Genomic DNA, 26,745 nt, shown 5'->3' on the forward strand with positions numbered 1-26,745 from the left:
GATCATGGGAAAATCAAAAGAAATCAGCCAAGACCTCAGAAAAAATTGCAGACCTCCACAAGTCTGGTTCATCCTTGGGAGCAATTTCCAAACGCCTGAAGGTACCACGTTCATCTGTACAAACAGTAGTACGCAAGTATAAACACCATGGGACCACGCAGCCATCATACCGCTCAGGAAGGAGATGCGCTCTGTCTCCTAGAGATGAACGTAATTTGGTGAGAAAAATGCAAATCAATCCCAGAACAACAGCAAAGGACCTTGTGAAGATGCTGGAGGAAACCGGTACAAAAGTATCTATATCCACAGTAAAACGAGTCCTATATTGACATAACCTGAAAGGCCGCTCAGCAAGGAAGAAGCCACTGCTCCAAAACCGGCATAAAAAAGCCAGACTACAGGCCTCCCGGGTGGCGCAGTGGTTAAGGGCGCTGTACTGCAGCGCCAGCTGTGCCAACAGAGACTCTGGGTTCGCGCCCAGGTTCTGTCGTAACTGGCCGCGACCGAGAGGTCCGTGGGGCGACGCACAATTGGCCTAGCGTTGTCCGGGTTAGGGAGGGTTTGGCCGGTAGGGAAATCCTTGTCTCATCGCGCACCAGCGACTCCTGTGGCGGGCCGACACATGACTTTCAACCTTTGTCTCTCCCGAGCCTGTACAGGAGTTGTGGTGATGAGACAAGATAGTAGCTACTAAACAATTGGATACCACGAAATTGGGGAGAAAGAGGGTCAAATTCAAAACAAAAAAAAAAGCCAGACTACGGTTTGCAGCTGCACATGGGGACAAAGATCATACTTTTTCCAAACACCTGAAGGTTTGGAAGGAGTGTCTGATGAAACAAAAACAAAAAATTACCATTGTTGCAAGCCGAAGAACACCATCCCAACCGTGAAGCAACAGCATCATGTTGTGGGGGTGCTTTGCTGCAGGAGGGACTGGTGCACTTCACAAAATAGATGTGCAGGAGGGACTGGTGCAGTTCACAAAATAGATGGCATCATGAGGGAGGACAATTATGTGGATATATTGAAGCAACATCTCAAAACATTAATTAGGAAGTTAAAGCAAATGGGTCTTCCAAATGGACAATTGACCCCAAGCATACTTGCAAAATGGCTTAAGGACAACAAAGTCAAGGTATTGGAGTGACCATCACAAGGCCCTGACCTCAATCCTATAGAAAATTTGTGGGCAGAACTGAAAAAGCGTGTGTGAGCAAGGAGGCCTACAAACCTGACTCAGTTACACCAGCTCTGTCAGGAGGAATGGGTCAAAATGTACCCAACTTATTATGGGAAGCTTGAGGAAGGCTACCAAAACGTTTTACCCTCGTTAAACAATTTAAAGCCAATGCTACCAAATACTAATTGAGTGTATGTAAACTTCTGACCCACTGGGAATAAGCTGAAATAAATCAATCTCTTCTATTATTTTGACATTTCACACACTTAAAATAAAATGGTGATCCTAACTGACCTAAGACAGGGAATTTTTACTTGTATTCAATGTCAGGTATTTTGAAAAACTGAGTTTAAATATATTTAGCTAAGGTGTATGTAAACTTCCGACTTCAACTGTATCTATCTAACTTCTTCCTTGCTTCCTTTCCATTTTTTGCTCAGGTCCAGGTTGCTGCTAAGTGCTTTGTGACAAATGTTTTAATAAAAATAGCTGTGTGTGTGTGTGTGTGTGTGTCCAGCCCATCCACCAGCAGTAACATCCCTCTGATGCGGGTGGTCCAGTCCATCAAACAGACCAAGAGGAGGAGCTCCACCATGGTGAGGGAGGGCTGGATGGTCCACTACACCAGCAGAGACAACCTGAGGAAGAGACACTACTGGAGGCTGGACACCAAGAGCCTCAGCCTGTTCCAGAACGACACTGGAGCCAAGTTTTATAAGGTGAGAGAGCAAGGTAGCGGTAAGATGGTGCCGGAGAAGAAGGCAGACATTTTACGTGCCCCCAAACGATTGTGTTTTTTGTTTGCTGATTTGTATTGTTTGTAACAGATTTTTTTACTTATTTTGTACATAAAGTTGTCGCTACCATCTCTTATGACCGAAAATAACTTCTGGACATCAGGACTGCGATTATTCACCACGGACTGGCAGAATCCTTTTGTTCAGTAACGAGTCTGACGAGGCCGACGCGAACAATATGCTGCTTTCTCGGGAACAGGCCCGGATCCCCGTGATTTGCGTGAAGAGGAGGCTGAGAATTCTTCTGAGAATTCGTAGGCGATCGAATAAACCCCCACTTCCTTCCATTCTGCTAGCAAACGTGCAATCTTTGGACAATAAAATGGATGACCTACGGGGAAGATTGAACTACCAACTGGACATTCAAAACTGTAATATCTAATGTTTCACAGAGACGTGGCTGAACGATGACACTATCAACATACAGCTGGCTGGTTATTCGCTGCACCGGCAGGATAGAACAGCGTCGTCTGGTAAGATAAGGGGCGGCGGGCTATGTATATTTGTAAGTAACAGCTGGTGCACAATATCTAAGGAAGTCTCAAGCTATTGCTCCCCTGAGGTAGAGTATCTCATGATAAACTGTAGACCACACTACCTACCTTGAGAGTTTTCATCTGTATTTTTTGTAGCTGTTGACATACCACCACAGTCAGAGACTGGCACTAAGACAGCATTGAATGAGCTGTATTCCGCCATAAGCAAACAAGAAGCGCTCACCCAGAGGTGGCGCTCCTAGTAGCCGGGGACTTTAATGCAGGGAAACTTAAATCTGTTTTACCAAATTTCTATCAGCATGTTAAATGTAAAACCAGAGGGAAACAACTCTGGACTACCTTTACTCCACACACAGAGACGCATACAAAACTCCCTCGCACTCCCTTTGGCAAATCTGACCATAATTCTATCCTCCTGATTCCTGCTTACAAGCAAAAATTAAAGCAGGAAGCACCAGTGACTAGATCAATAAAAAGTGGTCAAATGAAGCAGATGCTAAGCTACAGGACTGTTTTGCAAGCACAGACTGGTATATGTTCCGGGATTCCTCCAATGCCATTGGGAAATACACCACATCAGTCATTGGCTTCATCAATAAGTGCATCGATGACGTTGTCCCCACAGTGACTGTACATACGTGCCCCAACCAGAGCCATGGATTACAGGCAACATCTGAGCTAAAGGAAAGAGCTGCCGCTTTCAAGGAGCGGGACTCTAACCCAGAAGCTTATAAGAAATCCCGCAATGCCCTCCAACGAACAATCAAACAGGGAAAGCGTCAATACAGGACTAAGATCGAATCGTACTACACCGGCTCTGACGCTCAACGGATGTGGCAGAGCAAGCAAACCATTAGAGACTCAAAAGGGAAGCACAGCCAAGAGCTGCCCAGTGATACGAGCCTACAAGACGAGCTAAACTACCTCTATGCTCGCTTCGAGGCAAATAACACTGAAACATGCATGAGAGCACCAGCTGTTCTGGAAGACTGTGTGATCACACTCTCCGCAGCCGATGTGAGTAAGATATTCACAAGGCCGCAGGGCCAGACGGATTACCAGGACGTGTATTGTGAGCATGTGCTGACCAACTGGCAAGTGTCTTCCGTGACATTTTCAAACTCTCCCTGTCCGAGTCTGTAATACCAACATGTTTTAAGCAGACCACCATAGTGCCTGTGCCCAAGAACACAAAGGTAACCTGCCTAAACAACTACCGACCCGTAGCACTCACGTCTGTAGCCATGAAGTGCTTTGAAAGGCTGGTCATGGCTCACATCAACACCATTATCCCAGAAACCATAGACCCACTCCAATTTGCATATCGCCCCAACAGATCCACAGATGATGCAATCTCTATTGCAATCCACACTGCTCTTTCCCACCTGGACAAAAGGAACACCTATGTGAGAATGCTATTCATTGACTACAGCTCAGTGTTCAACACCATAGTGCCCTCAAAGCTCATCAATAAGCTAAGGACCCTGGGACTAAACACCTCCCTCTGCAACTGGATCCTGGACTTCCTGATGTGCCGCCCCAAGATGGTAAAGGTAGGTAACAACACATCCACCACGCTAATCCTCAACACAGGGGCCCCTCAGGGGTGTGTGTTCAGTCCCCTCCTGAACTCCCTGTTCACTCATGACTGCAAGGCCAGGCTGATGACACAACAGTGGTAAGCCTGATCACCGACAACAACGAGACAGCCTATAGGGAATATTTCAGAGACCTGGCCGTCTGGTGGCAGGACAACAACCTCTCCCACAACGTGATCAAGACAAAGGAGATGATTGTGGATTACAGGAAAATTAGGACTGAGCACGCCCCCATTCTCATCAACTGGACTGCAGTGGAGCAGGTTGAGAGCTTCAAGTTCATCACTGGGGCCAAGCTTCCTGCCATCCAGGACCTCTGTACCAGGTGGTGTCAGAAGAAGGCCCTAAAAATTGTCAAAGCATCCAGCCACCCTAGTCATAGACTATTCTCTGCTACCGCATGGCAAGCGGTACCGGAGTGCCAAGTCTAGCTTCTACCCCCAAGCCATAAGAATCTTGAACACCTAATCAAATGGCTACCCAAACTATTTGCATTGGCCCTCCCCTCTTTTGCACCGCTGCAACACTCTGTTGTTATCATGTATGCATAGTCACTTTAATAACTCTACCTGCATGTACGTATTACCTCAACTAACCGGTGCCCCCGCACATGGACTCTGTACTAATGCCCCCCTGTATATAGTCTCGCTATTGTTATTTTGCTGCTGCTTTTTAATTACTTGTTACTTTTATTTCTTATTCTTATCCATTTTCTTAAACTGCATTGTTGGTTAGAGGCTTGTAAGTTAGCATTTCACTGTAAGGTCTACCTACACCTGTTGTATTCAGCATTTCACTGTAAGGTCTACCTACACCTGTTGTATTCAGCATTTCACTGTAAGATCTACCTACACCTGTTGTATTCAGCATTTCACTGTAAGGTCTACCTACACCTGTTGTATTCAGCATTTCACTGTAAGATCTACCTACACCTGTTGTATTCAGCATTTCACTGTAAGGTCTACCTACACCTGTTGTATTCAGCATTTCACTGTAACGTCTGCCTACACCTGTTGTATTCGGCGCATGTGACTAATAACATTTGATTTGATTTGGGAAATTAACTTTGTGTTTGATTTGAACACCACAGAACAACTATTGCCTGACATAGACAGAGGCATGGTGGAATGAAATGGAGAGTCTGCATTTACATTGAACTTTCTTACAATCCATTAAAAATATCACAGAACAACATAACCATAGACCATTCATTGACATTTATCTGAGTCTATACAGTGTCTACAACCCAATGAGTGGTTTCAACCAAACACTGAATTTCCCCTAAATAAATCTACCATTTTTTTTTTGTCTCTGATATTTCAAGATGTGTTTTATTGTCTGGTGTGTACAGTGTGTAAAAGATCCTGCTGAATGTAATGGTGTCAGTGGTGGTGTGAATAAGACTGGGGGCTGCTGTGTTGTAAACTACAGTGAGGTCAGTGACACAGAGAAAATCCCCCAGCCTGCCTCGTGTGGTTTCACAAGCAGTCCACTGACATTTCTGTGTGGCTGCAAAGTGAAAGGGCTTTTGCTTCTGTCTGTAGCCACCTTGTTTGTCATCAGCAGTATTTTACTCTGAAAATGTTAAGGGTTTTTGCTGGGGAAATCTGATAAAAAATGGGATGTTCAACACATTATTAAAATACATTGTAACTTGTTGCATCATCCATATCAGATATCCTCTTTCAAATGCCTTACCAAACCATCACCATAAACCTTTCTTGTCCAGTTCAAATACATTTGACACACAAAGTGAACTGTGTAATTATGATTTCCAAGTGCTATAACTCCAGCTTCAGAGAGTGTGTGTGACAGTTCCATGGTGACACCAGTGGTGTAGGCAGTCTTTACCATGCCACAGGGGCTTAATAGCTGTTTAATTAGACACTGGGGACTGAGGTATCCAGGCAGGCCTCGTTCCCTCTGTGTAAAGGCTTCCACATGTTCAGTACAGCCTTGCAACTGGGAGCCTGTACCAGCCTCTGTACCATATGGCTGTTTCACTTTGACACCTCCCCCGATTGCAGCTAGAGATGTGACGGAGTGTGACAGGGTTTCTGTTGCTACAGTTTCTAGCTACGTGTGTTTGTATGATCGCCTGATCCCCACATTGGGGCTGCCATTTTCAACAAGTTTAATAGGTATTTTCTACTCTGAGGTCCACTCTCCCAGTGGTAAACTAGCTGTAACCGACACACCCTCCATCTTCCCAGCATCTCTCTCTCTCCTGTTCTTCTCAGCCCCTAGCCCACTGTCGTGTGGCTGTCCCCTCCTCTCCTCTCTCTCTACCTCCAGTCATCTGATTAGTGGTGGTGGTTGTGTGGCGACGCATCAGATGGCTGCCCTGTTCTACATTTGGAAGTCATATAGGCTTCTTTTTTGAAGACGAGACCCCTGTACTTGTGGTTTCCAAAACCCTTTTATGGGGGTAAGGGGGCTTCACTGAAATTACCCAAACCTTCTCCCCTCCCAATCCCTGAGGTTTTTGGTGTCCGATGGTAGTCGCCCTGTCTCACGTCTTGGTGGCTGGCAGCGAGACGGCTCATGCCCAGATAGGGGTCTGGTGTCCTTCCTTGTAATCATGGGGCCTCTTCTCTTCAATGGGCCCGGGCCTGGGTCATGTGTGCCGGCCCTGCTAACCACAACCACTTCATATGACACTCTGTGGTGAGCCACGCTCAGGGGACCCAAAGGAGAGGAGGATGGTGAGACAAGGCACTACAGGGACTCCTATTGGCTAGGGACTTCCTCCTTCTTCTTTGATTTGCATTTGACAGTGAGACTGGAGGGAAGGGGGACTTTTAAAGTGTGCTCAAACTGCCCTTTGCACCACATATCTTCTAAGGGGCTGTCAGATAAAGGCTATGCACTAGGCAGGGGCTGTGGATACACTACACTGTGGAAAGGGACTAGGACCCACTTTGAATTACTCTTTCTGATATGCGTGCTAAGCTGAGGGAGATTTTTCAGCGCTTACCTCTGACTTTACCCGGGGGATTTGGTGTCTGCTTCTGTCTGATCTGACTGTCTATCTTGTGAGTAATTGATTCAGTGAATCTTGTCTTTCTCTGTTTTTCTCTTGTCTTTGAGTATTCACTGGACTAGTATTTTCTGTGTATCATGGTTGTATTCGTGGTTGTATTTGTCTTCTGTGCCCCTCTCTCCCCAATCACTAGCGGTGATGTCGTGGCTTTCTTTGTTTTTGTCTGTTATGATCCTGATCTCTCTCTTTCTTGCTCTTTCTCTCTTTCTTTCTTTCTCTCTCTTTCGCTCTCTCTCTCTTTCTTTCTCTCGCTCTCTTTCTTTCTCTCTCTTGCCCCTCCCTCATGGCCCCCAGGAGATCCCTCTCTCAGAGATCCTGCAGGTGGAACAGTCGAGGGACCTCAGTAGCCTAGCCCAGGGCAGCAACCCACACTGCTTTGAAATCATCACCTCCACCATGGTCTACTACGTTGGAGAGAACAACGGGGGCCAATACCACAGCCCCGCGCTGACAGCCTCAGGCGTGGGAATGGAGGTGGCCCAGGGCTGGGAGAAGGCCATCCGTCAGGCCCTGATGCCTGCCACACCCCAGCCCAGTGTGGCCACCGCAGCCAGGCAGGGGAAGGACCACAGTGAGTACAGTACCGTTCTCTACTGTTAACATGGTAGACATGTGGCTATGGCTATTGGAAGTTGTACTGACTGGCTATTGCTCTGGTTTAGGCTACTGATCATAGAGTGTATACGGTAGTTATTTCGATTAGAGGTAGCACTGACATGTATTTGACATATTGTAGCTATTGGCACTAGCACTGGAAAGGTGGAATGAGATTAGTTTATGTGAGCAGTGGAAATAGTACTATTTGTGCCCATAAAATGGGTCATTGCCGATATTGGTAATTTAGTGGTTTGTTATATTACATGAGTGTGAAGTGGGTCAGGAGAGACCCTGCTTGAATCCCCAAGTTTTTTGAGTTTTTTTAATTGAACCTTTATTTAACTAGGCAAGTCAGTTAAGAACAAATTCTTATTTACAATGACGGCCTACCCCGGCCAAACCATAACCCGGACGACGCTGGGCCAATTGTGCGCCGCCCTATGGGACTCCCAATCACAGCCGGTTGTGATACAGGCTGGAATCGAACCAGAGTCTGTAGTGACGCCTCTAGCACTGAGATGCAGTGCTTTAGACCCCTGCACCACTCGGGAGCCCTGAGTTAAGGTCAAGTGAGGTGATGTTCTGGAGTGAGAAAGCAGTCAGTCTTGTTTTGAGATAACAAAAAAAGGCATCATCAGAAATGACTGTGCCTTCAGACACAGCAAAGCCTTGAATTGTGAAGCCATGGTTGACCTTTTACCTCCTGTGATTGTAATCATAAGATAATAAGATAAGATGTACTTTGTTGTTCATTAACGTACAAAGAACGCAAATGTGTCTTTTTGCTCCCAACCCTCTGAGAAACACACTCATAGCCCGAAGGGCTGGAAGCAATGGGTCAGCGCCCCGGAGCAATTATAGGATATTAAGTGCCTTGCTCAAGGGCACAACAACAGGCGGTGGTATCTAGGATGATGCCAGCAAACCCCCGGGTGGCGGCTCACTCCGCACCAGATTATCCCGTCTGAGCTGAGATTTGAACACTAGGCTTCCTGCCACCCAATCAAATTGATCATCATTATTATGATAATGACGGTGATGATCGACTAGATCCAGTGGTGGGGCGTTTTTTGATTGGATTGGATGGTTGGGCGTAATTATAATAAATTGTACAAAAAGAGAATGTATTTGAAAATAATAATATTTTCAAACCTTGATTAAGGTGAGATATAAATATATTTTTTTGTGGGAATACTTGGGACCACATTTCCTAAATTGAACAAATGTTTCGCTCAATTCCTGGTGATTTTGGAGTCTTTTTAACTACCCCTCACTCCAATTTTTTTTGTTCATGATTACTTTAACATTTTTACTAAAAACTTTGGGGCGACCAAAATAACCAAGTTGCGGGTTTGCCTGATGCAGACGCCTGTCTTAAAAGCTATAGAGCCAAGGTGGCACATTCAACTGGTCGCTCTCCTGTGGGCACATGGTGCAACACCTGAAACCTGACATAGATTCAGCGGATTATCTGTGTGTGTTAAAATGTGCGCTCCTCTTCCATCGCATCCAATACACTAATGCATATTCTAATAATGAAGATGGCCGAATCAGATGAGTGGTCTTTTGTTCCCTTTCGGTTATGAAATTAACACACTTCTGGTTCAGTGCTCACCATCACCATAGCAGGTTCTAATGTTTATTAATCATGTTAGAGTAGATATGAGATTAAATGAGCGCCATTGCCTGCCAGCTCATGTACTATATGTCCCCGGAGGCCATTTGTCTGGCTGTACCTACTGGTGTAAAGCATATGGTGAGGGTGGCAATGCCAAACAGATGAGACCCACTACCTCACTACCCCTCAATATCCAACCACTCTGAAATGACAACAAGGGCTTGTGCCCTACAGTCCTACAATATGGTCCTTCGCCAATGAATAAGTACAGGTGGGCATACTTTGTTGTCCATAGAGAAGATGAAAGCTGAGACTCTGTTATTTGATTATACAATTATGTTTTATTGTTTGGCAAGACATGACTTGGGAGCCTCGTGACTGAATATTGGCCTCAGGAGGCACCCATAACCTTAACTATGAAATGTAACACATAGTTATGCTGTTCGAAAAAACGAATTTGTCCCAATCAATTATACAGGGTCATTATTGTTTATGTAATGTTATAGCTGTGATAGGCTTGAAGGACATTGAAAAAAAAGTGAGAAATGCATCTCTGTTTATGATTCATTAGGAATGCGTTGGGTCCTTTATGCATTTGTAATGTACAGTTGTGTAAAGTAAACACTGCGTTGGTTTTCCCCTCTAGAACAAGAGGTGTCTATCAGCATATCTGTGTCCAACTGCCAGATACAGGAGAATGTGGTGAGTGTGGTCACTTTTTCAGATCATCTTGCTCAATTTCTCAGTTGTGTTTGTGTGTGTTCAATCTTGCTCAATTTCTCAGCTGTATATATGTGTGTGCGCGTGTGTGTGCAGTCGTAAAAAACAAATCTGATACTTCTGTATTCTTCATGGACCATTCAACATTGTCCATTGTAAAAAAAATCTATATTTAAAACAAATGAAGGAAGTCACTCATACACTTATGGGAAAGGGGGATTCTTATACGTACTGTACTTGTGCATTGAGTGAAAGTGACCCATTTGTCATATCAATGACCATACCAATACAACAGCATCTATCCAACAATGATATAGCAGAATACATCCACAGTTTAATGTATATTAGCACTAGTAATACCCTTTAAGATAATAAACTGCAGTAATACAGAAGTCTTTCCCTCTCTGTAGGATATCAGCTCTGTATACCAGATCTTCTCTGATGAGGTGCTAGGATCTGGACAGTTTGGGATTGTGTATGGAGGTGTGTGCCTGGATATCCATGTTTTGATGTATTGCAACTAAACATAATGTATTCTCTCAACCCAAACCAAAACACACATCCACTTTATGCCAGGTACTCACATCTATCTTTATGATACTATACAGTATACAATATAAGTACATGTTGACTCATTATTTATTTCTGTTGGCAGGGAAACACAGAAAGACTGGAAGAGATGTGGCAATCAAGGTGATTGACAAGATGAGGTTTCCTACCAAGCAGGAGAGCCAACTGAGGAACGAAGTGGCCATTCTCCAGGTAACACATAGACCCTCATGCTGTACCAGTCAGATGTATACAGTAGTCATTCTTGCTGATTTTCAAACAGTGAAACTGTAACATGGTACAGTATGGAGTGTTGAAGCTAAAGGTTTGTTCCCTCGTTTAGAACCTTCACCATCCTGGTATCGTCAATCTGGAGTGTATGTTCGAGACGCCTGAGAGGGTGTTTGTTGTCATGGAGAAACTCCATGGAGACATGCTGGAGATGATCCTGTCCAGTGAGAAGAGCAAGCTCCCAGAACGCATCACCAAGTTCCTGGTCACACAGGTCTGTCTTTCTCTCTAACTTCCGTCCCCTCTATTTCTCTGTCCTTCCTCATCTTTCCCCCACTTTCTCTCATCCTCCCTCCCCCTCTCTCTCGTGGTGTGGTAGTCTATATAAGCAGTAATAGACTCAGCCCTGGGCCTGTTTGTTCTTGTGGTGTATGGATACGGGGGGATTGTTTACGGAACAGGCTGGTCTGGATGGCATCATGGCCGTGTCCCTCCTGCTGGATTACAGCCTGCGGTGCCGTAGTGGTGCGCTGTTCTGCCCTGCTGCCTGGTCTCTGGTCTGTGGGCTCATTAGAAGAGAGGGGCCCCGGGGCCAAACGGGAGCGGGTTCATTAGGCATGGAGCTGCACATGAAAATGAACAGCAGCAGGTCCGGCTCTGATGTGGTTTAACAGGACTTTGTCAGGAGTTGGGCAGCAGCATGGAGTTGTTGGAGTTGCATGCAGCGCAAGCAGCTACAGTTGATGATTCCACTACAGCAGAGAGGAGACAGTGATGAGGTCATGTGTCCATATGGAAACTAGGAAAGTGACCACCCTAGAAATAGCTTAGTGAACTACTAAAATAGTTATGCAGCTCTCATTATCCATTACATTATATTCTGTGAGGGAGTCCATACTGTTATATGAGGAGATCATTGAGTGATATTATGTGGTCTGATCTCGCTAACCCATGAGGGTTGGGCTATTTTCTGTAACAGATCCTGGTGGCTTTGAGACATCTGCATTTCAAGAACATCGTCCACTGTGATTTGAAGCCCGAGAACGTGCTGCTGGCCTCAGCAGAACCCTTCCCACAGGTAACCAACATGCAACATCTCACCTGTCAGACAAGTTTGCTATCTTTCTAACAAAATATTGCTTGTATGTGTATGGGGGAGACAATGAAGCATTGTGTTGTGTGTCCCGGCAGGTTAAACTGTGTGACTTTGGCTTTGCCCGTATCATCGGTGAGAAGTCGTTCAGGCGTTCGGTGGTGGGTACCCCGGCCTACCTGGCCCCAGAGGTGCTGCGTAGTAAGGGCTACAACCGCTCCCTGGACATGTGGTCTGTGGGGGTCATCGTTTACGTCAGCCTGAGCGGGACATTCCCCTTCAACGAGGACGAGGACATTAACGACCAGATCCAGAACGCTGCCTTCATGTACCCACCCCAGCCATGGAAGGAGATCTCTGCAGATGGTAGGAGGAAAGACCTGCTTGAATAATATTCAAATGCATGAATGCTAAGGAAGACAAATGAGGACAAACATCTCTGTAAAGCGTGCAGCGCAACTAATGAGTCCAGTCATACAGCTAAAGAAGTAGACCAATGGTGTGATACGACAAGCAGTCATTTGAAGCAACTGGAAGTTATTTTGTCTTAGTTATCACTTGTATACCAGGTTGCACTATGGTTTTTCATATCCACTATTGTAGGTGTATGTGGGGGATATTTATTTGGGGCAGCTCGGGAGAGTTGTCAGTGATTCATGTAAACCACACACAACAGAAAAGTCAAAGAGCCGCAGGGTCTGAAAACCACGCTGGTAGATCCAGACGTGTGGGTAGAGAGACAGCACTGATGTTTAATGTCTACCTCTCACTTTGAGACTAACATTACATCTCTATTCCTCTCACAGCTACAGATCTCATTAACAACCTCCTACAAGTGAAGATGAGGAAGCGGTACAGTGTGGACAAGTCCCTCAGCCATCCTTGGCTACAGGTATTATAATAGCTTAATTATACTGTAAGCAGTGCACAGGCACATCTAACAAAACATTCACACACATTTCATGATGTGACCTAGAACAAGGCAGACATTATTGTATTGGTTCCCTGCTGTAACTCCTGCTTCCCCCTCCCTCTCCCTCACTCCCTCTCCCCCTCTCTCTTTCTCTCTCTCTCAGGACTACCAGACGTGGTTGGACCTCAGGGAGTTTGAGACACGGCGTGGCGAGCGTTACATCACCCACGAGAGTGACGATGTGCGCTGGGAGGAGCATGCAGACGAGCATAGCCTGGTCCACCCTAAACACTTCATTATGGCGCCCAACCTGGACGATATGGAGGAGGGCCCCTAGTGGCCAGGAGGCCAGGTTACAGGTGTGGCCAAGAGGAAAACATCAGGAACCTCTGCAGGTTGTTGACCTTTGGAAGCATTCCCTCTAAAACTGGTTGGGAAAGGGTCAGACACCCCTGTGCAGGGACTGTGTGACAGGGGATTCTGACCCAAGACTCTGTGGTTAGACATACTGCCACAGGGAGCAGACAGGTGGCTCTGGGGAGGCCCCTGTTTCTTTAGGACACCGCAGTGGAACCAAAAACTTTGGGAGAAAGACATTTCTTTTTTTTTCTTTCTTTTTTTTCCTTATCTTATAGAATCATTCCAGCTCAACTTCATTGGTCCTTTTGGGAAAAGCATCCTTATTATAAACCAAAGGACAATTAAAGTTGAAGGGATATAATTTCCTTAACATTAGGAGTGAGTAATGGTATGCCATTCTACCTGTGAAGGGCTTACAGATTAGTGAGCTTAAAGGGCACTTATCACAAGGGATTTGTATCCACAGAAAGATTGGAATGCGTAGGTATTTGCAAACACAACTTTGTGCTTATTCCAAGACAGTTTTGAAACCATGTCCTTTGACAGTATGAAACTGGAGCTATCATTTGCATGTAGATGTTGTACTTTACTAATGGGAGGTAGATTTTTGCACTATGCTACCATCAAGTCTAACAATTTGAAAAGTTAAAGCTGCTACATCAGGTTCTCTAGAGAGAATGACAGAATGACAGAAAGTGTTGACTACAACATAACTTAAAGTTTGTGCTAAGAGCTTGATACAGTAATGCCTAGGTGAGTAGCATAGAGATTATGACAATGGCTACAATGCAAAGCCTTTAGTAGAGCACCTGTCATAAACAGTGAGCAAGTAAATCAAAAGGTGCAGGGACCAAAGACTGAATCCAGCTAATTGATATTATTCATCTTCAATTTCCCTGTCTTCTCATGACCAATAACTCATCTGTTTTTCTAATGGTTGTCTTATCGTTGTGGTTCACTCTACTTCGTTGTCTAGAAAGTGGCTTGACTATTGTACATTCCAAGCAGGGTTCGAGCCAAACCTGGTGATGGGGCCACTACCCCTCAAGGTATTACAGTAGACTGAGGTTGGAGTCATTAAAACTCATTTTTCAACCACTCCACAAATTTCTTGTTAACAAACTATAGTTTTGGCAAGTCGGTTAGGACACCTACTTTGTGCATGATACAAGTAATTTTTCCAGCAATTGTTTACAGACAGATTATTTCACTTATAATTCACTGTATCACAATTCCAGTGGGTCAGAAGTTTACATACACTAAGTTGACTGTGCCTTTAAACAGCTTGGAAAATTATGTCATGGCTTTAGAAGCTTCTGATAGGCTAATTGACATAATTTGTGTCAATTGGAGGTGTACCTGTGGGTGTATTTCAAGGCCTACCTTCAAACTCAGTGCCTCTTTGCTTGACATCATGGGAAAATCAAAATAAATCAGCCAAGACCTCAGAAAATAAAATTGTAGACCTCCACAAGTCTGGTTCATCCTTGGGAGCTATTTACAAACGCCTGAAGGTACCACATTCATCTGTGCAAACAATAGTACGCTAGTATAAACACCATGGGACCACGCAGCCGTCATACCGCTCAGGAAGGAGACACGTTCTGTCTCCTAGAGATGAACATACTTTGGTGCGAAAATTACAAATCAGTCCCAGAACAACAGCAAGGACCGTGTGAAGATGCTGGAGGGAACAGGTACAAAGTATCTATATCCACAGTGAAACGAGTCCTATATCGACATAACCTTAAAGGCCGCTCAGCAAGGAAGAAGCCACTGCTCCAAAACCTCCATAAAAAAGCCAGACTATGGTTTGCAACTGCACATGGGGACAAAGATCATACTTTTTGGAGAGATGTCCTCTAGTCTGATGAAACAAAACTGTTTGGCCATAATGACCATCGTTATGTTTGGAGGAAAAAGGGGGAGGCTTGCAAGCTGAAGAACACCATCCCAACCGTAAAGCACAGGGGTGGCAGCATCATGTTGTGGGGGTGCTTTGCTGCAGGAGGGACTGGTGCACTTCACAAAATAGGATGAGGAGGAAAATGTGGATGTGGATATATTGAAGCAACATCTCAAGACATCAGTCAGGAAGTTAAAGCTTGGTCGTAAATGGGTCTTCCAAATGGACAATGACCACAAGCATACTTCCAAAGTTGTGGGAAAATGGCTTAACTTCTTCTTCTTTTCACGTTTGGTTGAAAAGCGTGCCCAGAGTAAACTGCCTTCTACTCAGTCCCAGATGCTAATATATGCATATTATTAGTAGTATTGGATAGAAAACTCTCTGAAGTTTCTAAAACTGTTTGAATGATGTCTGTGAGTATAACATAACTCATATGGCAGGCAAAAACCTGAGAAAAAATCCAAGGTTTGTAGGTTTTCAACTCAGCCCCTATTGAATATACAGTGGGATATGGGTCTCTTGCACTTCCTAAGGCTACCACTAGATGTGGCTTCCACTAAACGTTGTTTCAGGCGTCTACTGTGAAGGGGGGCTGAATGAGAGGGGAATGAGTCAGAGGTCTGCCAGAAGCCTCGGTCTTGTGACGAGCGGTCATGAGAAAGTTACCTCTCTTTCCATTGCTTTTCTACAGACAAATTAATCCTCCGGTTGGGACATTTATTGAACATTTATGATAAAAACATCCTAAAGATTGATTCAATACATCGTTTGATTTGTTTCTACGACCAGTAATATAACTTTTTGGAATTTTCTTCCGACATTTCCGCTAGACTTGCCCGCGCCTCGTGAGTTTCGATTTGTTTACTAAACGCCCTAACAAAAGGAGAAATTTGGACATAAATGATGGACTTTATGGAACAAATCAAACATTTATTGTGGAACTGGGATTCCTGCGAGTGTATTCTGACGAAGATCATCAAAGGTAAGTGAATATTTATAATGCTATTTCTGACTTATGTTGACTCCAACATGGCGGATATATTCTTGGGTTGTGTATGTCATCTGAGCACCGTACTCAGATTATTGCATGGTTTGCTTTTTCCGTAAAGTTATTTCTGTGAATAACACTTGTATCTTTTATTAATGTTTATTATGAGCATTTCTGTGATTTGATGTGTCTCTGTGCAAATTCACGGGATGTTTTGGAGGCAAAGGTTTTTGGATATAAATATGAACTTGATCGAACAAAACATACATCTATTGTGTAACATGTTGTCCCGGGAGTGTCATCTGATGAAGAATATCAAAGGTTAGTGATTCATTTGATCAATATTTCTGCTTTTTGTGACTCCTCTCTTTGCTTGGAAAATCGCTGTATGCTTTCTGTGACTAGTTGCTGACCTAACATAATGATATGTTCTGTTTTCGCCGTTTTTTTTTTTTTGAAATCGGACACTGTGGTTGGATTAACAAGAATTGTATCATTAAACTGGTGCCTAATACTTGTATGTTTGAGAAAATTGAATTATGAGCTTTCTGTTCACGGAATTTGGCGCCATGCCATTTCATTGGCTGTTGGCGAGCGGAACCCCAGTCCTAGACAGGTTAAGGACAACAAAGTCAAGGTATTGGAGTGGCCATCACAAAGCCCTGACCTCAATCCCATCGAAAACTTGTGTGCAGAACTGAAAAAGTGTGTGCGAGCAATGAGGCCTACAAACCTGACTCGGTTACACCAGCTCTGTCAGGAGGAATGGGTCAAAATTCACCCAACTTATTGTGGGAAGCTTGAGGAAGGCTACCCAAAACGTTTGACCCAAGTCAAACTATTTAAAGGCAAGGCTACCAAATAATAATTGAGTGTATGTAAACTTCTGACCCACTGGGAATGTGATGAAATAAATAAAAGCTGAAATAAATAATTCTCTCTACTATTATTCTGACATTTCACATTCTTAAAATAAAATGGTGATCCTAACTGACCTAAGACAAGACATTTTTACTAGGATTAAATGTCAGGAATTGTGAAAAACTGAGTTTAAATGTATTTGGCTAAGGTGTATGTAAACTTCCGACTTCAACTGTATGTGAAAGAGGCTTGGTTATACGAACAACAATGATCTCAATACAGGAGCTCATCATGGGACCAAGCCTTCATTACAAGGGCTCCATATTGGCATGATGAACGCTTATACCAAGCATGGGTTCAAGGTATACACCATTGCCCTATTTTTTTCATTTGAATTAGTGAAGCAAATTGAGAGACGAGAAACACATTTTACTCTTTGGTGAGTGTCTTGACAGTGTATGGAAAAAATAGCCTATACAAAACATATTTGTACTGTGTTTTTCTACAAAATGTTCAAGATTGTTTCATTTCTTTACTTTAGTTTATTTTGAATATCACAGTTAAAACATCCTTACTTCTGGAATACTTAAAGTGCACTGGGCTGTTCGTGTCTCTAACATTCCTGTACTGTTTTTAAGTACTGTATGTGTCCTCCAAGGTTACCAAAAGATGTTACACCTAACATTCGGTTATGATGACCATTAACTACATTTCAATGCCTGTGTCCATTTCAAACAGTCCCTAGACAAACATGTAGCCTAAAGCCTATGGTGTTGGAATGGGTTCAGGCCCTAACAGCGTTATTTTGGGAGAATGTAGGTGGATCTTTTCCCCATTCTCCTGTTCCTGTCCGTGTTGCCGCTGGATTGGCAGGTGTCAGTGTTTTTGTATATTTTAGTACATACAAATTTAATAAAAAACTCTACTTCTTTTACATGCCTATTGAGTCTCAGTTTCTGTGTGTCATAAAACTAGATTTGTCTAACACTCAAATCCAAATTCTCAGTTTGACTTTACAGCATGATTTAATCGCTTTGACCTCAACTGCCATAAGCTATAGCAAACTTGTACAAGCAGGATCCAGATATGCAGCCTTGCTAGCATCACACACCCAAGAAGACCCATCATCAACCTCACCTTCCAAAAGAGTGCATATCACTTCCAGTTTAAAGGTGTCGCTCAGTTTAAAGGTGCAGCTCAGTTGCATTTTAAAGGTGTCGCTCAGTTTAAAGGTGCAGCTCAGTTCCATTTTAAAGGTGTAGCTCAGTTACATTTTAAGTGCTGCTCAGTTTAAAGGTGCAGCTCAGATCCATTTTAAAGGTGTAGCTCAGTTGCATTTTAAAGGTGTAGCTCAGATCCATTTTAAAGGTGTAGCTCAGTTGCATTTTAAAGGTGTAGCTCAGATCCATTTTAAAGGTGCAGCTCAGTTCCATTTTAAAGGTGTAGCTCAGTTACATTTTAAGTGCTGCTCAGTTTAAAGGTGCAGCTCAGATCCATTTTAAAGGTGCAGCTCAGATCCATTTTAAAGGTGTAGCTCAGTTGCATTTTAAGTGCTGCTCAGTTTAAATGTGCAGCTCAGTTCCATTTTAAAGGTGTCGCTCATTTTAAAGTTGTAGCTCAGTTTAAATGTGTAGCTCAGTTCCAGTTTAAAGCTGTCGCTTAGTTTAAAGATGTAGCTCAGTTGCATTTTAAAGGTGTCACTCAGTTTAAAGGTGTAGCTCAGTTCCAGTTTAAAGGTGTCGCTCAGTTGCATTTTAAAGGTGTCACTCAGTTTAAAGGTGTAGCTCAGTTCCAGTTTAAAGGTGTCGCTCAGTTGCATTTTAAAGGTGTCACTCAGTTTAAAGGTGTAGCTCAGTTGCATTTTAAAGGTGTCGCTCAGATGCATTTTAAAGGTGTCACTCAGTTTAAAGGTGTAGCTCAGTTCCAGTTTAAAGGTGTAGCTCATGTTCATGTAGCTAGAGACTGATGGCTGATATGTAATTTGAATAAAGGTTTAACTCATTCTGTAAATCCATGCTTTACAGTAGGAGGATAGTTTATATAAATGTCTTTAAGAAATCAATTGTACCTGATAACTGCTAATGTGTTTGACCAGTAAAGTGTTAACAAATTGCCAAGAGACGTAGTATACGTAGCTCAGAAAATGATGCTATTTTTGTTACATTTCTGTTATATTTCTCAATAAATATGTACTGTATATTGTACTATGGACACAGGAGGCTGCTGAGGGGTGAACGGTTCATAATAATGGCCGGAACGGCGCAAATGGAATGGCATCAAACATGCTGAAAAATCTTCTTACAGATTCAAAGGAATCCACTCTGGTTAAATGGCCTGTGGGACAAAATAAAAATAATTAGCATTACTGTTACTTCAGCCATATGCTATGTTAAAGGCCCAGTGTCGACAAAAACATGATTTTCATATACAGTGGGACAAAAAAGTATTTAGTCAGTCACCAATTGTGCAAGTTCTCCCACTTAAAAAGATGAGAGAGGCCTTTTCATCATAGGTACACTTCAACTATGATAGACAAAATGAGAAAAAAAATCCAGAAAATCACGTTGTAGGATTTTTAATGAATTTATTTGCAAATTATGGTGGAAAATAAGTATTTTAACAATTGGTGGCTGACTAAATACTTTTTTGCCTCACTGTATACAGTACCAGTCGAAAGTTTGGACACACCTACTCATTCAAGGGGTTTCTTTATTTTTACAATTTTCTACATTGTAGAATAATAGTGAAGACATTACAACTATGAAATAACACATTGAATCATGTAGTAACCAACAAAAGTATTATACAAATCTAAATATATTTTATATTCTTCAAAGTAGCCACCCTTTGCCTTGATGACAGCTTTGCATGCTCTTGGCATTCTCTCAACCAACTTCATGAGGAATGCTTTTCCAACAGTCTTGAAGGAGTTCCCACATATGCTGAGCACTTGTTGGCTGCTTTTCCTTCACTCTGCGGTCGTTGAGCAGATAAAAGCGCAAGACTGTAGGTTTACCTGAGACACGGTCGGTAAAGTGAATCTGTCACACTGATATATTAAAGCATGCCCAAATGTAGAATGCACTTCAAGCCAATCAGAATCGAATATTTAACAATTCTGTAGTGTAATGCATGGTTAGATGATATGTCACAATCATTTGCGTCCCAAGTTACAGTAAACATGGGGTTAGAATAGAATACAGTAGAATAAAACAGAATATAATGCAGTAGAATAGAACATAATGTGTGCGTGTGTGTGTGTTCGCTTGTGTGTGTGTGCGCACGTGTGTGTGTTTTCGTGTGTGTATGTGTGAGTGAGTGAGGGAGGGAGGACTTAACTTCTCCATTATAATGGCACCACATGTCAAATCCCATTTTCAGCATGGATGTAATTGTTGAACCACAGAGCATTTGGAGCAGCAGCCTGTGTTGTGCCTACCACAGGGGAGTAAGGAGATGAGGGGGAGAGGCAATAGGCACAATGTAGATCTTCTAAGAGTCACTTTACCAGGAAGTTAAAATAGCCAGCCAGCCATAGTTTACCAAGTGCCTTGAGGTCTCAAATGTCTCTGAAGGCTCCAAAATGATCATTGGCAGAGTTTGCAATCACAACAGGCTCACTGTAACTCAATCATCTAATTGCTACTGGTGAGCCTCCCCCTTCTCTCAAGCTGACGAGCTCTTTGATAAAGCTCTTGACTATCAGCTCCACTGAAATCGCTTCAAGATGTGGCCAGCAACATGAGGCTCACTGACCCTGTTCACCCTGACACAACAATGCTAACAGATTTTATTAGACATTGGGAACCATGTACTACACAACTCTCCAAAGGTAGCCTAGAGGTACATATCAGCAGAGAAACCCATGGCTATACGCTCTGAACTTTTTCCTATGGGGTCAAAACAGGAGAACTTATTTTATTTGACTGCTAAGAGAATACATTTTGTTTGAGTTGTATATCATTCTGGTGCATCACGTATAAACATGTACTTCTGGCCTCCCGGGTGGTGCAGTGGTCTAGCTCTGCTGTGCCACCAGAGGCTCTGGGTTTGAGCCCAGGCTCTGTCGCAGCCGGCTGCGACCGGGAATCCCATGGGTTGACGCACAATTGGCCCAGTGTCGTCCGGGTTAGGGAGGGTTTGGCCGGCATATCCTTGTCTCATCGTGCACTAGCGACTCCTGTGGCAGGCAGGGTGCAGTGCACGCTGACCAGGTCGCTAGGTGTACGGTGTTTCCTCCGACACATTGGTGCGGCTGGCTTCCGGGTTGGATGTGGGCTGTGTTAAGATGCAGTGTGGCTTGGTTGGGTTGTGTTTCAAGGACGCATGGCTCTCGACCTTCGCCTCTCCCGAGTCTGTATGGGAGTTGCAGCGATGAGACAAGACAGTAACTACTAATAATTGGGGAGGAAAAGGGGTAAAAGTTTTTTTTAATTGTTTAAACATTCTGTTGTCTCAGAATCTAATTGAGCTAGGGAACATTCAGATAAGATTTATTTGACCTTCTGAACAGTATACAACATTAGAGTCAACTAAACACTAAGCTCCACAAAGAGACTATGTGTATTGCAAGATGGTTAGTCAGACTGTTGTTGGGGTTCCTCTTCTTGGTTTCTCTCATCAGCCACCACCCTCAGAAGAAGTTCTAATTGTTCTCATATTGCAGGGGTTCCTCTAGTGGAACACCTCGACAACATTCCGCTGAAAAGGCAGCGCACAAAATTCAAATCGTTTTTAGAAATATTTAACTTTCACACATTAACAGGTCCAATACAGCAAATGAAAGATAAACATATTGTTAATCTACCCATCGTGTCCGATTTCAAAAATGCTTTACAGCTAAAGCACAACATATGTTAGATCACCGCCAAGTCGAAAAAACATACAGCCATTTTTCCAGCCAAAGATAGTAGTCTTAATCACTGACCTCGGATGATCTTCATCAGATGACACTCATAGGACTTCATGTTACACAATACATGTATGTTTTGTTCGATAATGTGCATATTTATATCCAAAAATCTCAGTTTACATTGGCGTGTTACGTGCAGTAATGTTTTGACTCCAAAACATCCAGTGATTTTTTAGAAATACTCATAATAAATATTGATAAAAGACACTAGTGTTATTCACAGAATTAAAGATAGACTTCTCCTTAATGCAACCGCTGTGTCAGATTTCAAAAAAACTTTACAGAAAAAGCATTATCTGAGAACGGCGCTCAGAACCCAAAACAGTCAGAGGAATAGCCGCCATTTTGGAATCAACAAAGGTAGAAACAACACCATAAACATTCACTTACCTTTGATGATCTTCATCAGAAGGCACTCCCAGGAATCCCAGTTCGACAGAAAATGACTGATTTGTTCCATAAAGTTCCATCATTTGAATCCTACAGACGAAGAACCATATATGTGACAATTTTTCCATTTTAAGATAATCAGTTATTTTTATATTATTAATTGTGTGTACCACATTAGGTGTTTTATGGTTGACAAATAATTCACCATACCCATATCTTCCAACAACAATTTATATTTTTTTGTTATTTCAAAAAATAATTGTTTTATTGCCGTTTTAATTTTAAGAATGTGGAAGAACAGTATATCTCCAGTGATGATTTCAGTTTGTTTTACCCTACTGATGATGTGTTGTTGCAAAATCTGATTTGATTTGATTTGTGAAATTAACTTTGTGTTTATCAATTATGACAGGTAGGGTGGCTTTCAGTTACTTTACCTACCATGTATGAATTTATATTTTACAATGTAATATTAGCTGAACAGTACAATTGAACCTTTTTGGGATAGGGGGCAGCATTTTCACTTTTGGATGAATAGCGTGCCCAGAGTGAACTGCCTCCTACTATGTCCCAGATGCTAATATATGCATATTATTATTAGTATTGGATAGAAAACATTCTGACGTTTCTAAAACTGAGACTTCCTTAGATATCGTGCACCAGCTGTTATTTACAAAAATACATAGTCCTCCGCCCCTTGTCTTACCAGACGCCGCTGTTCTATCCTGCCGGTGCAGCGTATAACCAGCCAGCTGTAAGGGACCCTATTCCCTATATAGTGCAATACTTTTGACAGGGCCCTGGTCTAAAGAAGTGCAATATAAAGGCAATAGCGTCATATTTGTGAACCAGACAAAGGGAAGCAGGGGACATTTTCCATGTTTACCTGTGTGCCTCATCTCTAATCTCCATTGTAGAGAAGCCCTAAAGTTTGTCTGGAGACAGCAATTAAAGGTTACATAGGCTGACTTGTAGATCACACACCAAGATAAAGGTAGTGGTTATCCAGGAAAATTAGATATGACATAATGAGACGTAACAATAGAGTTCAGCATACTTGACAGTCCTAAGCAAACAGCTGGAGGCAGGGCTTTCTCCTATAGAGCTCCATTTTTATGGAATGGTCTGCTTACCCATGTGAGAGACACAGACTCGGTCTCCACCTTTAAGTCTTTATTGAAGACTCATCTCTTCGGTAGGTCCTATGATTGAGTTTAGTCTGGCCCAGGAGTGTGAAGGTGAACGGAAAGGCACTGGAGCAACGAACCGCCCTTGCTGTCTCTGCCTAGCCGGTTCCCCTCTCTCCACTGGGATTCTCTGCCTCTAACCCTATTACAAGGGCTGAGTCACTGGCTTACTGGTGCTCTTCCATGCCGTCCCTAGGAGGGGTTTGTCACTTGAGTGGGTTGAGTCACTGACGTGGTCTTCCTGTCTGGGTTGGCGCCCACCCTTGGGTTGTGCCGTGGCGGTGATCTTTGTGGGCTATACTCAGCCTTGTCTCAGGATGGTTACGTTTGTGGTTGAAGATATCCCTCTAGTTGTGTGGGGGCTGTGCTTTGGCAAAGTGGGCGTGGTTATATCCTGCCTGTTTGGCCCTGTCCGGGGGTATCATCGGATGGGGTCACCTGACCCCTCCTGTCTCAGCCTCCAGTATTTATGCTGCAGTAGTTTATGTGTCGGGGGGCTAGGGTCAGTCTGTTATATCTGGAGTTTTTCTCCAGTGTCCTGTCTGAATTTAAGTATGCTCTCTCTAATTCTCTCTTTCTCTCTTTCTTTCTCTCTCTCGGGGGACCTGAGCCCTAGGACCACGCCTCAGAACTACCTGGCATGATGACTCCTTGCTGTCCCCAGTCCACCTGGCCGTGCTGCTGCTCCAGTTTCAACTGTTCTACCTGCGGCTATGGAACCCTGACCTGTTCACCGGACGTGCTACCTGTCCCAGATCTGCTGTTTTCAACTCTCTAGAGACAGCAGGAGCGGTAGAGATACTCTCAATGATCGGCTATGAAAAGCCAACTAACATTTACTCCTGAGGTGCTGACCTGTTGCCCTCTTGACAACTACTGTTATTATTATTATTTGACCATGCTAGTCATTTATGAACATTTGAACATCTTGGCCATGTTCTGTTATAATCTCCACCCGGCACAGCCAGAAGCCCCCCTCATAGCCTGGTTCCTATCTAGGTTTCTTCTTAGGTTTTGGCCTTTCTAGGGAGTGTTTCCTAGCCACCGTGCTTCTACACTTGCATTGCTTGCTGTTTGGGGTTTTAGGCTGGGTTTCTGTACAGCACTTTGAGATATCAGCTGATGTAAGAAGGGCTATATAAATACATTTGATTTTGATTTGATTTGATTTGACAGGAAGAGATAATCGAGTTTAGGCTACTTGACAGGAAGAGATAATAGAGTTCAGCTTCCTTGACAGGAAGAGATAAGAGTTCAGCATACCTGACAGGAAGAGACAATAGAGTTCAGCATACCTAACAGGAAGAGACCATAGGGTTCAGCCTACTTGACGGGAAGAGATGATAGAGTTCAGACTACTTGATGGGAAGAGATATTAGAGTTCAGCATAACTGACAGGAAGAGATAATAGAGTTCAGCATACTTGACAGGAAGGGATGTTGCCTAAAATGAACAGGGAAAGGTTGCAAATTGCCTGAGTGAATTTACAAATGCACCATGGGAATAAATAGATGACTTTATCCTAATGCAATCTCAAATCTCAGTGTATTCCTCCAAAATGAATGCATTTCATTGCTACATTTTTTCGCTCCAGCCTCCATCACCTGACCAAAATGACGTACACTAATGGAGAATCCCAATAGGGCAAAAGTCTGTCCTCTCATCAACTCCTCCGTCCTCCTCTCCTCAGTAACCTGGATACCGATAAGTAGTCGAGTGGTCAAGGAGAGTGTACCGAATAAGCACAAGAGTATCCTCTCGGCTCTCTATCTCAGAATCGTTTTGAAATCCACCACATCTCCTTTGAATCAACTGTTGTTTTCTCAGAGGAGAAATGCACGCACATATTTAAAAATGATACGCTACTTATCCTTTTATCTTGCACAACTAGTTTAATTAGTGTTTATAACTTTACAAATTATTTTGAGATTCCACCCCTGTAAAGGTAATTTGCCTGATGACGTGCAAGTGGAGAAGGACAGTCATTTCATATAAGCGCATTTGTTTCCATGTTTCCTCTCCTTGGCTCCTCGATTACCATTGACCTTTTTCAAAGTGTTGAGGAGAGAACAGAGAGGAGGTGAACAAAACCAATTGGGATTCTCCCTAAGTCAAATTTGAAAAAGATACTCATTGCCACAGACGTTAATTCAGTGTCTATTCCACATTGGTTCAACGTCATTCTGTTGAAATGGCGTGGGAAAAAACGTTGATTCAACCAGTGTGTGCCCAGTTAGTAAGGAGATTCTCAATTGGGCAAAAGTCTGTATCAGTATCAGCTAACAACATCATACGTTAGAGCAATCTGGTTCCCGACAGTCGATTATGTACAACACAACCATTAGTAGATGCATGCAACTTCCGAGCATGGGAACACAACCATCATGTGGTTAGCTGATACGTAAAATACCTATCCAGGCATTGTAAGATCTTGCATAGGTCAGCAAAGCCTGGGCAGAGGAACGCGCCCGGAGAGTCTAATTTCATACAGAGTGCATTTGTTGCCCCGTTTCCTCTCCTCGCCTCCGGTCCTAGATTACCTTTGACCTTTTTCTAAAGCAGGCGAGGAGAAGACGGAAGAGAGGCGATAGGAGTTGAGCAAAACCAATTGAGATTCTCCCATAGATTGTATTGGTTGCAATGAGAAACATCGTCATGGATAAAGAGAACGAAGTAGCATCAAAAGTTCTCAATATCACTCTGTACTACAGATAAATAGTGTAAGTTATTTCTTACCAAAATGAAGTATCCTATAATATGCCTACCCATATGTCAGGAATGGTCCATACAATGACTTTGTATTTAAACCAACTGGGCTCACTCTCTAGTCTCCAGCCAAGGTTTACACCCATTCCAGTGTTACTCATGATGTAGGCCTAAGGCTTGGCAGTCCATCAAAATGATTTAAAAGATTTGCGAGAGCCCAGATACAGGCAGGTTTGTATGTGTATATTGTATAAATTCAGGTAATAACTCCAGATGTAGCCCCCAGTGGTCGTGAGAGCATTTTTTCAAGTTATCAATTTCTTATATAATGCATAATGGCTCCCTCCTCTGGACACATTCTGAACAACATCATTAAACCCCATCATTGCCTTGTCACCAGGTGTCGCTCTATACAAGAGGATAGTCAGGTCAGGGGCCTGTAGCCCCAGAGAAGCACAGGTTCAATCGGGATTCTGTACGGTGAAACACTCCCAACAACGCATTGCTCTAACAAAATACTGTATGTAATAGATATCATTTCAATAAAGATTGTGATCTCTCAAACTGAGGTGGTGGAACAGGGTTATAATCTG

At 43.2% G+C, this 26,745-nt stretch overlaps 1 protein-coding gene across 1 annotated transcript in view; it reads left to right on the forward strand.

Annotated features, from left to right (window-relative positions):
• The window catches only part of LOC110505412 (serine/threonine-protein kinase D3), a 73,962-nt gene extending 56,071 nt beyond the window's left edge, over window positions 1-17,891 (forward strand). The window contains exons 9-18 of the mRNA XM_036962416.2: window positions 1,701-1,902; window positions 7,413-7,689; window positions 9,980-10,035; window positions 10,464-10,536; window positions 10,709-10,815; window positions 10,946-11,107; window positions 11,813-11,911; window positions 12,025-12,292; window positions 12,733-12,818; window positions 13,003-17,891. Coding sequence (XP_036818311.2) covers window positions 1,701-1,902; window positions 7,413-7,689; window positions 9,980-10,035; window positions 10,464-10,536; window positions 10,709-10,815; window positions 10,946-11,107; window positions 11,813-11,911; window positions 12,025-12,292; window positions 12,733-12,818; window positions 13,003-13,176 — 1,504 coding nt within the window. The 3' untranslated portion in view covers window positions 13,177-17,891. The remainder of the gene's footprint in view (window positions 1-1,700; window positions 1,903-7,412; window positions 7,690-9,979; window positions 10,036-10,463; window positions 10,537-10,708; window positions 10,816-10,945; window positions 11,108-11,812; window positions 11,912-12,024; window positions 12,293-12,732; window positions 12,819-13,002) is intronic.
• The last annotated feature ends 8,854 nt before the right edge of the window (window positions 17,892-26,745 follow it).

This window comes from Oncorhynchus mykiss, chromosome 25 (genome assembly GCF_057628025.1).
Source record: "Oncorhynchus mykiss isolate SJ-2025 chromosome 25, ASM5762802v1, whole genome shotgun sequence".
NCBI classification, from domain to species: Eukaryota; Metazoa; Chordata; class Actinopteri; order Salmoniformes; family Salmonidae; genus Oncorhynchus; species Oncorhynchus mykiss.